Source organism: Schistocerca americana, chromosome 6 (genome assembly GCF_021461395.2).
Source record: "Schistocerca americana isolate TAMUIC-IGC-003095 chromosome 6, iqSchAmer2.1, whole genome shotgun sequence".
NCBI classification, from domain to species: Eukaryota; Metazoa; Arthropoda; class Insecta; order Orthoptera; family Acrididae; genus Schistocerca; species Schistocerca americana.
The window spans coordinates 208,545,930-208,558,059 of NC_060124.1; the positions used below are offsets into that span (position 1 = coordinate 208,545,930).

Consider the following 12,130-nt stretch of genomic DNA (forward strand, 5'->3'; position numbering starts at 1 on the left):
GATAGTGATAGTTTTAAGAGATAGCAGCATTAGCAAGGTAGGAATGACATGTTAAGAATAAGAGAGAGCAAAAGATAGACAGTGACAGTTCGAATATAATGAATTTCCTTGAGACAGAAAAGTTGCTGTCCACGCATCAGCACGGCTTTAGAAAGCATCGCTCCTGCGAAACGCAACTCGCCCTTTTTTCACATGATATCTTGCGAAACATGGATGAAGGGTATCAGACGGATGTCATATTCCTTGACTTCCGGAAAGCGTTTGACTCGGTGCCCCACTGCAGATTCCTAACTAAGGTACAAGCATATGGGATTGGTTCTCAAGTATGTGAGTGGCTCGAAGACTTCTTAAGTAATAGAACCCAGTACGTTGTCCTCGATGGTGAGTGTTCATCGGAGGTGAGGGTATCATCTGGAGTGCCCCAGGGAAGTGAGGTAGGTCCGCTGTTGTTTTCTATCTACATAAATGATCTTTTGGATAGGGTGGATAGCAATGTGCGGCTGTTGCTTGATGATGCTGTGGTGTACGGGAAGGTGTCGTCGTTGAGTGCCTCTAGGTGGATACAAGATTACTTGGACAGGATTTGTGATTGGTGTAAAGAATGGCAGCTAACTCTAAATATAGATAAATGTAAATTAATGCAGATGAATAGAAAAAAGATTCCTGTAATGTTTGAATACTCCGTTAGTAGTGTAGCGCTTGACACAGCACGTCGATTAAATATTTGGGCGTAACATTGGAGAGCGATATGAAGTGGGACAAGCATGTAATGGCAGTTGTGTGGAAGGCGGATATTCGTCCTCGGTTCATTGGTAGAATTTTGGGACGATGTGGTTCATCTGTAAAGGGGACCGCTTATAAAACACTAATACGACCTATTCTTGAGTACTGCTCGAGCGTTTGGGATCCCTATGAGGTCGGATTGAGGGAGGACATAGAAGGAATTCATAGGCTGGCCGCTAGATTTGTTACTGGCAGGTTTGATCATCACGCGAGTGTTACGGAAATGCTTCAGGAACTCGGGTGGGAGTCTCTAGAGGAAAGGAGGCGTTCTTTTCGTGAATCGCTACTGAGGAAATTTAGAGAACCAGAATTTGAGGCTGACTGCAGTACAATTTTACTGCCTCCAACTTACATTTCGCGGAAAGACCACAAAGATAAGGTAAGAGAGATTAGGGCTCGTCCCTCGTTCTGTTTGGGAGTGGAACAGGGAGAGAAGATGCTACTTGTGGTACGAGGTACCCTCCGCCATGCTCCGTATGGTGGATTGCGGAGTATGTATGTAGATGTAGATGTAGATGTAGACTGCATTAATAGGGCAATATGAAGGAGATTGTGGCTGTGACAGAAGAGACAATGACAGAGAGTAACAAACAGATAATGACAATGAGTTGGGCTGAATGGCTAAGTGAGAAAGGGGTAGCGGGAATGGATATGTCTGAGGGACTTAAGCGATTGACTAGTGGGTGTGAGTTACAGTTAGGGTTGCTTGTGGGAATTTGAGGTGAGCTGTTTATTGAAAATGCTCTAATTTGTTCGCATCCCCAAATTTTTGGGAAAATTTTGAAAAGGTAGAATGAAGCAGCTGTTGTATTGGGCTCCGTCCCCGCCGCAGCCGCAGTGGTCTACAGCCCCACAACGACCACCGCAGTCCACTTAACCCCTTCACCACCCCACACCGAACCCAGGGTTATTGTGCGGTTCGGCCCCCGATAGACCCCGTAGGGAACGTCTCACACCAGACAAGTGTTACCCCTATGTTTGCGTGGTAGAGCAATGGTGGTGTACGCGTACTTGCAGAACTTGTTCGCGCAGGAATCGCCGACATAGTGTAACTGAGGCGGAATAAGGGGAACCAGCCCGCATTCACTGAGGCAGATGGAAAACCGCCTAAAAACCATCCACAGAGTGGCCGGTTCACCGGACCTCGACACAAATCCTCACGGCGGATTCGTGCCGGGGACCAGGCGCTCCTCCCTGCCCCTAATTTTTGAAAAGGTAGAATGAAGCAGCTGTTCTATTGGGCTCCGTCCGGCCAACCGGACGGGCAAGTAGCTATTACTCCGCTTTTCAGTCAATCTTTTAAATAAACAGGAACATATTCACATTGTTTTGTCCTCCGATAGGAGCACTTTCCCGCTGATGTGTGAGATACTTTTTGAAGTACCCTGACAGGTACAGGAGTTAAAGGGCTAACGGCCAGCGCGTGGTGTCCGCCTGCCGGCAGACGAACGCGCACTTCGTGGAGGAGTTCTCTCGGCGCGCGCTGCCCGTGTCGCCGTACGCGCCGCAGACGTACGACGCGGTGTGGGCCATCGCCCTGACGCTGCGCGCCGCACACCGCCGCTGGGCCGGCGCCACCACGGTGCGCCACTTCGACTACTCGCGCCGCGACATGGCCCAGGAGTTCCTGCGCCAGATGGGCCGCCTCAGCTTCCTCGGAGTCTCGGTAAGCTCGCCGCCCGCATTAGGCAATCGCTGACGTACCGCACCTAGTACCGACTGGCCAAAACAAAACTTGTTCGGAAAGTGCACAACAAATACCGACCTCAAAGTTATGTACGAGGGTCACTCCAAAAGATATGCTCACTATTTTTGTAAAAATACAGTTTTCACTGTGCATGTGTGAAAGTGTTACAGTGTGTAGATACATCCTTCCCGCTTGTTTTCAAACTTAATTCAACCTGTTCCCGTGAGTGGCGCCGTCACAGCATGTCTTGAAGATGTCTGCTACACTTGACGTTCGTCCTTCGATCGTAAATATAATAGACTGTCCCTGACGTAATTTTCGTGGCTCCAACCTCCCTGGGCTGAAGTCACGTGGATGTTGGCAAAACATGGTTGTTTCGTGTTGCGTTTATGGCTGTGCTCAGCGTTTTGTCGGGGGAAATGGCATTACATTTCACGTGTAAGTGTTTCTATGACAGTGCAGATGCGTTTATAGAAATCTGCTGAAGTGACTTTTATATGTTTTTTACACTTGAAATAGAGTGTCACGTAAATTAAAGTGTTGAAAGTGATGCCTGTAAAGTCAGACTCATATTACATTTTGGAAAGTATCTATGGTAATTCGGTTACAGAAGTAAGTATAACTGTTTCTCATTCCTACTGTGTCTTTTAGCCGTTCTCCTTGTTCGCTGTCCGTCTTCGTCCCTTCACCGCATGTGTTCCTGTTTCTATGCGTTTGGGCGCTGATGACCATGCTGTTTAGCGCCCGAAAACCTCAAACCACACACACACTACTCATAGTTTCCCTAATGATGAAAACCGAAGGCAGCTTTGGATACAGGCCCTGAAACAGAACAACTTTAAGCCATCAGCACATACGCGCCTTTGCTCGAAGCACTTCGAGGAGAAGTGTTTTGATAGGTTAGTTATTATTTACAATGTATATTTATAATTTATATTTACAGTGTGTGTCAGTTTTAATCCTGATGTTTTTATAGGGCTAAGACTGGAGGGAATTGGCTAAGTAGTGATGCTATCCCGACACTTTTTGATTTTCCGGAGCATATGAAATCGAAGAGGCCTAAGCTCAATAAATCACACACTAGAAGGCGTTCGTTAGATGATGCCTCGTCTTCTGAAATGTGTGCTTCCAATGCCTGTAAGACTGAATGTTGTTAGAATGTGTGTGATAACTGCGAGTTAGTAAAATATTAGAATAGAACTGTAGCACATTACTTTTTTTAACTGATAGTTATCATGGAACAAGAGATAGCTCAGACAAACACCGTTATCATACATTTTCTTTTCGCTTTCCCGACTGAAGACACGGAATCGTCATCTGTGGCTGCTGAGAATAATTCTTATGGAACCAACTTGCCTGGCTCTTCTTGAAATTCTGAATCTTGCACTAATCTGTCGAATTGTAGTATAACCTGTAGGGTCATATGTGTAACCTTCAGTGTACTAACGTAGACTGAGTCAGTGGGCTGTTTCTCAAGACCTGTTGTCCGCAGATTCTGTTGAAACTACCCAAAACCGTTCACAGCATCTGCAAATTCCCAAGCGCTGGTTAATACAGAGGTCGAAAAATGTTGCATATTACTGAAACTTTAATATTAAACATTTTGGTCCAGAAATACGTAATGATATTAGTACCACGGTTTGTTTGTAACGTAATTCTAGAGGAAACAGTCAATGTATCTATCGTTTGGGGGCATTATGTACACTCCATGGCAACCAGGACACCTCTAAACATTGCAGTATTCATGCTGTGTGTCATTACGAGAACTTCAGGATTTTTGGAACTCCAGTCCTCGTAACGTATGATCAGACACTCCGTAAAGTCATTCTAATTTAGCAGGGAACGAGACAAGTCGACGTGTCAGCGAATGTCGCTTCAAAGTGATGTCTCTGGGATATGGAACAAGTTTCTAGCGACAGGATCAGAAAAAAATATTCAATTATGTGGGAATACCTAAGGGACCAAACTGCTGAGGTCATCGGTCCCTAGACTTTCCCTCTACTTAAACTAACTTATACTAAGAACAATACACACACCCACACCCATGCTCGAGGGAGGACTCGAACCTCCGACGGAAGGGGCCGCGCGATCCGTGACATGGCGCCTCAAACCGCGCGGCCACTCCTTATGGCAACACAGGGTCAGTTGAGGATCGTCACAGAAGTGGCCACAGAAGAAAAACATGTGTGCAGCATTCATATTTGCGTGTAACAACAAGCTGACATCCTCAACACAATGCTACACGTCCACGATGGAAGTTCTAACAGTTACAAGAGTGGAAGTGTCGAAACAAACGACACGAAATGGGTTTCATTAGCAGAGATTACGTGCCAGAAGATCTCTTGAGGCTTTTCCTCTAAATTGGGTTCGGGGAGGGGCTCATGTTGCATGGGCTCGGAGCCACTCTTTGTGGATTAGACAGCAATGGGACACAACGCTCTTTTCTGGTGAGGCCTGAATCAGCATCCATGCTAGAAATACTCCTATTCATGTGTGGAGGTAACTAGGACAATGTTTGCGCTGCAACTGTGTTGCAGGTGGCCACACTTATTAAGGTGGTTCAGTCATGTTTGGGGTACAAGCATGTATGGCCACGTGACATCCCTTATGCCGATAGATGGAAGGATGGTTGGTGTGAAGAATCGGGACGACATCCTTGCACTCATTGTGGCTCCAGTTGGTGAACACATTGGAACGGGTTTCACGCTGATGGACGACAGTACATGCCCGCATTGTCACAAACTTGTGAACATTTTCCTAATGTAGCGTAGAATCCAACAGACAGAGTGGCCTGCATATTCTCCAGATCTCATTTGCTTTGAGGATGCATGGGCCATGCTAAGAAGACAAGCTTTCAATCGCCCTGTTGCGCCAGACACACTGCACAGCATAATGGACGCCCCTCTGGAGGAATGGGACAGTATACGAAAGTCTTATCTGGACAATCTGGTAAGGAGTGTACCTAACCCCACTCAAAGGTGCCTCCTCTCTAACTGAGCAATACGTTACTCTTGTATATAAAAATGCTGCCCCTCTCTCTATGAAGCTCAGACCTCGAATGAAGAGGCCCATATACAGTTTATACATAATGTGTTATGCAAGATGAAAGTGAGAAGAAACTTTAAGGTTTGGGATTAAATCTTAGGTAAAGATTTATTTTGCTGTTCTATATTTTTAAGCTTTTATTTGTGTACGTGACAGAAGAAAGCCAGTGTTGTTTCCTATTCTGTCCAGTACTGATATTAAAGCACTGTGCAACTTTTATTTTGATCGCTGTACTTCCATAGTTTAACCTTTTACCTACCGCTGGGACGTACATGTGCCACTGTAGGTTATTAAAGTATCAGTGGGAATAAGCTACCAATGACGCACGGGTGAAACGAGGCCTGCTGATGGTTTGCAGAATTGTGGTAGTTATAGATTGCATCTATAGGTTGCGCTGTCGTCAAGTCTTATTGTTAACCATCTGCCCACTAGACGTCTCGCCACGAAAACAATGCCGTCGATTGATTTTCTTATACCACTTACAGAGGAAATGATTAAATTAGGAAAGAAAAACGCAATTGTCAAAGGAAAGAGAACTATTAGACGCCTAAGCGCTGCGTCCAAATCTGTGGTGACTGTTGGAGGACTATCAACTAGCTGAAGGTTAAAACAAGAAGAAGGTGCGCGGAATTTGGCAAGGAAAAGAAAGAAACTACCATTGTCATATTGCTTTGTACAAAACTGTCTCACGCAATATCATCAGTAGGAGGAGCAATGTGATTGTCACATGAGACACTCGAATTTGCGCGTCATGGTAAAGAGATTGCCACCTGGAATAATCTACTGATATGTCAAATGTTTATAATCTCTACTACCATGTAAAGACAGGTCATAGTTTAATGTTGTTACCAAAAATCTTGCAAACCTCTTGATAAATATATTTCATATTCTTACACGATAATCTAATAAACCTTGGGACGGACGTACGCTACACATTTTCTTTTAAATATACAAATATGTGGTGTATAAACATGTATCTAGTGCATAAAGGGAAATGTTGTGGCCGAAATTCTCGAAATGTTTTTGACCGATTTACTTTTTAGACACAACACTCCAACAAAAGCTCTGACGGACAAAACCCACACTTTTTAAATGTATATAAAACAAAAAAGTAGAAAGATTGATAACAAAAATTTCGAAAAGTTCTTGACTGATTTATTTCAAGTTTTCATTTTTTGCACGATATTCTAATAAGAATAAGAATAAGAAGCCCACACCTACTACAGTAGTACAAGTTTATATGCCAACTAGCTCTGCAGATGACGAAGAAATTGAAGAAATGTATGATGAAATAAAAGAAATTATTCAGGTAGTGAAGGGAGACGAAAATTTAATAGTCATGGGTGACTGGAATTCGAGTGCAGGAAAAGGGAGAGAAGGAAACATAGTAGGTGAATATGGATTGGGGCTAAGAAATGAAAGAGGAAGCCGCCTGGTAGAATTTTGCACAGAGCACAACATAATCATAACTAACTCTTGGCTTAAGAATCATGAAAGAAGGTTGTATACATGGAAGAACCCTGGAGATACTAAAAGGTATCAGATAGATTATATAATGGTAAGACAGAGATTTAGGAACCAGGTTTTAAATTGTAAGACATTTCCAGGGGCAGATGTGGACTCTGACCACAATCTATTGGTTATGACCTGTAGATTAAAACTGAAGAAACTGCAAAAAGGTGGGAATTTAAGGAGATGGGACCTGGATAAACCGAAAGAACCAGAAGTTGTACAGAGATTCAGGGAGAGCATAAGGGAGCAATTGACAGGATTGGGGGAAATAAATACAGTAGAAGAAGAATGGGTAGCATTGAGGGATGAAGTAGTGAAGGCAGCAGACGATCAAGTAGGTAAAAAGACGAGGGCTAGTAGAAATCCTTGGGTAACAGAAGAAATATTGAATTTAATTGATGAAAGGAGAAAATATAAAAATGCAGTAAGTGAAGCAGGCAAAAAGGAATACAAACGTCTCAAAAATGAGATCGACAGGAAGTGCAAAATGGCTAAGCAGGGATGGCTAGAGGACAAATGTAAGGATGTAGAGGCCTATCTCACTACGGGTAAGGTAGATACCGCCTACAGGAAAATTAAAGAGACCTTTGGAGATAAGAGAACGACTTGTATGAATATCAAGAGCTCAGATGGAAACCCAGTTCTAAGCAAAGAAGGGAAAGCAGAAAGGCGGAAGGAGTATATAGAGGGTCTATACAAGGGCGATGTACTTGAGGACAATATTATGGAAATGGAAGAGGATGTAGATGAAGATGAAATGGGAGATATGATACTGCGTGAAGAGTTTGACAGAGCACTGAAACACCTGAGTCGAAACAAGGCCCCCGGAGTAGACAATATTCCATTGGAACTACTGACGGCCGTGGGAGAGCCAGTCCTGACAAAACTCTACCATCTGGTGAGCAAGATGTATGAAACAGGCGAAATACCCTCAGACTTCAAGAAGAATATAATAATTCCAATCCCAAAGAAAGCAGGTGTTGACAGATGTGAAAATTACCGAACTATCAGTTTAATAAGTCACAGCTGCAAAATGCTAACACGAATTCTTTACAGACGAATGGAAAAACTAGTAGAAGCCAACCTCGGGGAAGATCAGTTTGGATTCCGTAGAAACACTGGAACACGTGAGGCAATACTGACCTTACGACTTATCTTAGAAGAAAGATTAAGGAAAGGCAAACCTACGTTTCTAGCATTTGTAGACCTAGAGAAAGCTTTTGACAATGTTGACTGGAATACTCTCTTTCAAATTCTGAAGGTGGCAGGGGTAAAATACAGGGAGCGAAAGGCTATTTACAATTTGTACAGAAACCAGATGGCAGTTATAAGAGTCGAGGGACATGAATGGGAAGCAGTGGTTGGGAAGGGAGTAAGACAGGGTTGTAGCCGCTCCCCGATGTTGTTCAATCTGTATACTGAGCAAGCAGTAAGGGAAACAAAAGAAAAATTCGGAGTAGGTATTAAAATTCATGGAGAAGAAATAAAAACTTTGAGGTTCGCCGATGACATTGTAATTCTGTCAGAGAGAGCAAAGGACTTGGAAGAGAAGTTGAATGGAATGGACAGTGTCTTGAAAGGAGGATATAAGATGAACATCAACAAAAGCAAAACAAGGATAATGGAATGTAAACTAATTAAGTCGGGTGATGCTGAGGGAATTAGATTAGGAAATGAGGCACTTAAAAGTAGTGAAGGAGTTTTGCTATTTGGGGAGCAGAATAACTGATGATGGTCGAAGTAGAGAGGATATAAAATGTAGGCTGGCAATGGCAAGGAAAGCGTTTCTGAAGAAGAGAAATTTGTTAACATGTAGTATTGATTTAAGTGTCAGGAAGTCATTTCTGAAAGTATTCGTATGGAGTGTAGCCATGTATGGGAGTGAAACATGGACGATAAATAGTTTGGGCAAGAAGAGAATAGAAGCTTTCGAAATGTGGTGCTACAGAAGAATGCTGAAGATTAGATGGGTAGATCACATAACTAATGAGGAAGTAATGAATAGGATTGGGGAGAAGAGAAGTTTGTGGCACAACTTGACCAGAAGAAGGGATCGGTTGGTAGGACATGTTGTGAGGCATCAAGGGATCACCAATTTAGTATTGGAGGGCAGCGTGGAGGGTAAAAATTGTAGAGGGAGACCAAGAGATGAATACACTAAGCAGATTCAGAAGGATGTAGGTTGCAGTAGGTACTGGGAGATGAAAAAACTTGCACGGGATAGAGTAGCATGGAGAGCTGCATCAAACCAGTCTCAGGACTGAAGACCACAACAACAACAACAACATTCTAATAAAGTTTCGGAGGGACACAGGCTACATATACTTTAAAGAATCCCTTCGCGTTCGTACTTTTCAAACATGACATGAAGGACATTGAATGACTTGAAAAACGTTAGGACCAAAAGAGCAATAAAGCCAAACTCAAACAACAAGAAGTTGAATCATTGACAGCCCAGGTTATAAGTACGATCTAGGAGATCGCAAAGCTAAGCCAAAGATCATATAGCTAAAGACAAACTAAGATTATAGTGAAGTACAACGCCACATTATAACAGAATGGTATAGAACAGTTGGAAAATGAGCTATTGATCGAACAAAGATTGTAATTCTGTACAGCTTCTTTATGCAATTTTTTACAGCTTAAAGAAGTACAATAAATATAATTTTTAAAAATAAAATTTTTTGTGCCATAACGACAATAAGAATTACTCAACATAAATCACTGGAAAATAGTGTCAGCCACATCTATTAAAATAAAAAATACTTTTGCATTTAAGCCTACGTAATATCACATCATATTAAAATCTTATCAAAGAATTAAACAATGATTCACGTAGTGTAAAAACTAAATGGTGAAGCATGTATGTTATTATGTCCCTGCATGTAACAGTTAGACTGTACAGAAAAGGTCGTGAAGATTATATAACAAACATGGCACAAATGTCTTGTCTAAGTACAAACCTGAGGATAAGAGGAACCAAGAGAAACAAGGTTTATATCCCGTATGAGTGTAGCGTACAATGATGTGGAACCAGAACCAGATTTTACGTCATGGCTGATAGTAAATATTTCCGTCATTTTTCTTCAGTAAGTCTTACTGATGAAATGTCCTTCACGCCATGTTTGAAAATCATGAATGAAATGGGGTCTTTCCTTTGTAAAAGATATTTTTTGTAAGTATTTAAAATTTTCATTTACTATTTTCCATGTAAATTATATTGCGATTTCAAAGTTCATTATGTTGTGTTGGTTTTATCTGCACAACACTGTGAAAATACTTATGACAGAAACCGATCGTGAATAAATTGACTTAAGACAGCATTATGTTCATCATACATTTTTTGCATGTTAGATGGTTTTCATTCATACCGTTAATTTCTCTCTTTCTCATGGAATTACATTATTTGTGTATAGTCTATGTCATTAAGAATATGTGTTATTTCTTCTTTCAGACTCTTCACAGTAGATTACTTCTCCACCGAACGTAACTGGTATTCCACGATTCATGCATCATTTTACTCTCAAGCCGACCTTCTTTACTCAGTGAATTTCGTGCAGAATATCTTAATTTTTGCCCACTTTCTTCTACTTTAGATACACCAACTCATCATAAAAATTCGAAATTATAATTTTAGTTTTGGTTATTACGCTTTGGTGAGTAAAATACTTGTGTGTCACTGTCAACGTATATACACTCCTGGAAATTGAAATAAGAACACCGTGAATTCATTGTCCCAGGAAGGGGAAACTTTATTGACACATTCCTGGGGTCAGATACATCACATGATCACACTGACAGAACCACAGGCACATAGACACAGGCAACAGAGCATGCACAATGTCGGCACTAGTACAGTGTATATCCACCTTTCGCAGCAATGCAGGCTGCTATTCTCCCATGGAGACGATCGTAGAGATGCTGGATGTAGTCCTGTGGAACGGCTTGCCATGCCATTTCCACCTGGCGCCTCAGTTGGACCAGCGTTCGTGCTGGATGTGCAGACCGCGTGAGACGACGCTTCATCCAGTCCCAAACATGCTCAATGGGGGACAGATCCGGAGATCTTGCTGGCCAGGGTAGTTGACTTACACCTTCTAGAGCACGTTGGGTGGCACGGGATACATGCGGACGTGCATTGTGCTGTTGGAACAGCAAGTTCCCTTGCCGGTCTAGGAATGGTAGAACGATGGGTTCGATGACGGTTTGGATGTACCGTGCACTATTCAGTGTCCCCTCGACGATCACCAGTGGTGTACGGCCAGTGTAGGAGATCGCTCCCCACACCATGATGCCGGGTGTTGGCCCTGTGTGCCTCGGTCGTATGCAGTCCTGATTGTGGCGCTCACCTGCACGGCGCCAAACACGCATACGACCATCTTTGGCACCAAGGCAGAAGCGACTCTCATCGCTGAAGACGACACGTCTCCATTCGTCCCTCCATTCACGCCTGTCGCGACACCACTGGAGGCGGGCTGCACGATGTTGGGGCGTGAGCGGAAGACGGCCTAACGGTGTGCGGGACCGTAGCCCAGCTTCATGGAGACGGTTGCGAATGGTCCTCGCCGATACCCCAGGAGCAACAGTGTCCCTAATTTGCTGGGAAGTGGCGGTGCGGTCCCCTACGGCACTGCGTAGGATCCTACGGTCTTGGCGTGCATCCGTGCGTCGCTGCGGTCCGGTCCCAGGTCGACGGGCACGCGCACCTTCCGCCGACCACTGGAGACAACATCGATGTACTGTGGAGACCTCACGCCTCACGTGTTGAGCAATTCGGCGGTACGTCCACCCGGCCTCCCGCATGCCCACTATACGCCCTCGCTCAAAGTCCGTCAGTTGCACATACGGTTCACGTCCACGCTGTCGCGGCATGCTACCAGTGTTAAAGACTGCGATGGAGCTCCGTATGCCACGGCAAACTGGCTGACACTGACGGCGGCGGTGCACAAATGCTGCGCAGCTAGCGCCATTCGACGGCCAACACCGCGGTTCCTGGTGTGTCCGCTGTGCCGTGCGTGTGATCATTGCTTGTACAGCCCTCTCGCAGTGTCCGGAGCAAGTATGGTGGGTCTGACACACCGGTGTCAATGTGTTCTTTTTTCC

General features: G+C 43.8%; 1 protein-coding gene across 1 annotated transcript in view; it reads left to right on the plus strand.

Moving 5' to 3' along the window:
• LOC124620054 (gamma-aminobutyric acid type B receptor subunit 2) overlaps positions 1–12,130 on the plus strand; it is a 434,547-nt gene that overhangs the window by 224,094 nt on the left and 198,323 nt on the right. Inside the window, exon 8 of the mRNA XM_047146721.1 lies at positions 2,228–2,449. Within this exon, the coding sequence (XP_047002677.1) occupies positions 2,228–2,449 (222 nt within the window). The remainder of the gene's footprint in view (positions 1–2,227; positions 2,450–12,130) is intronic.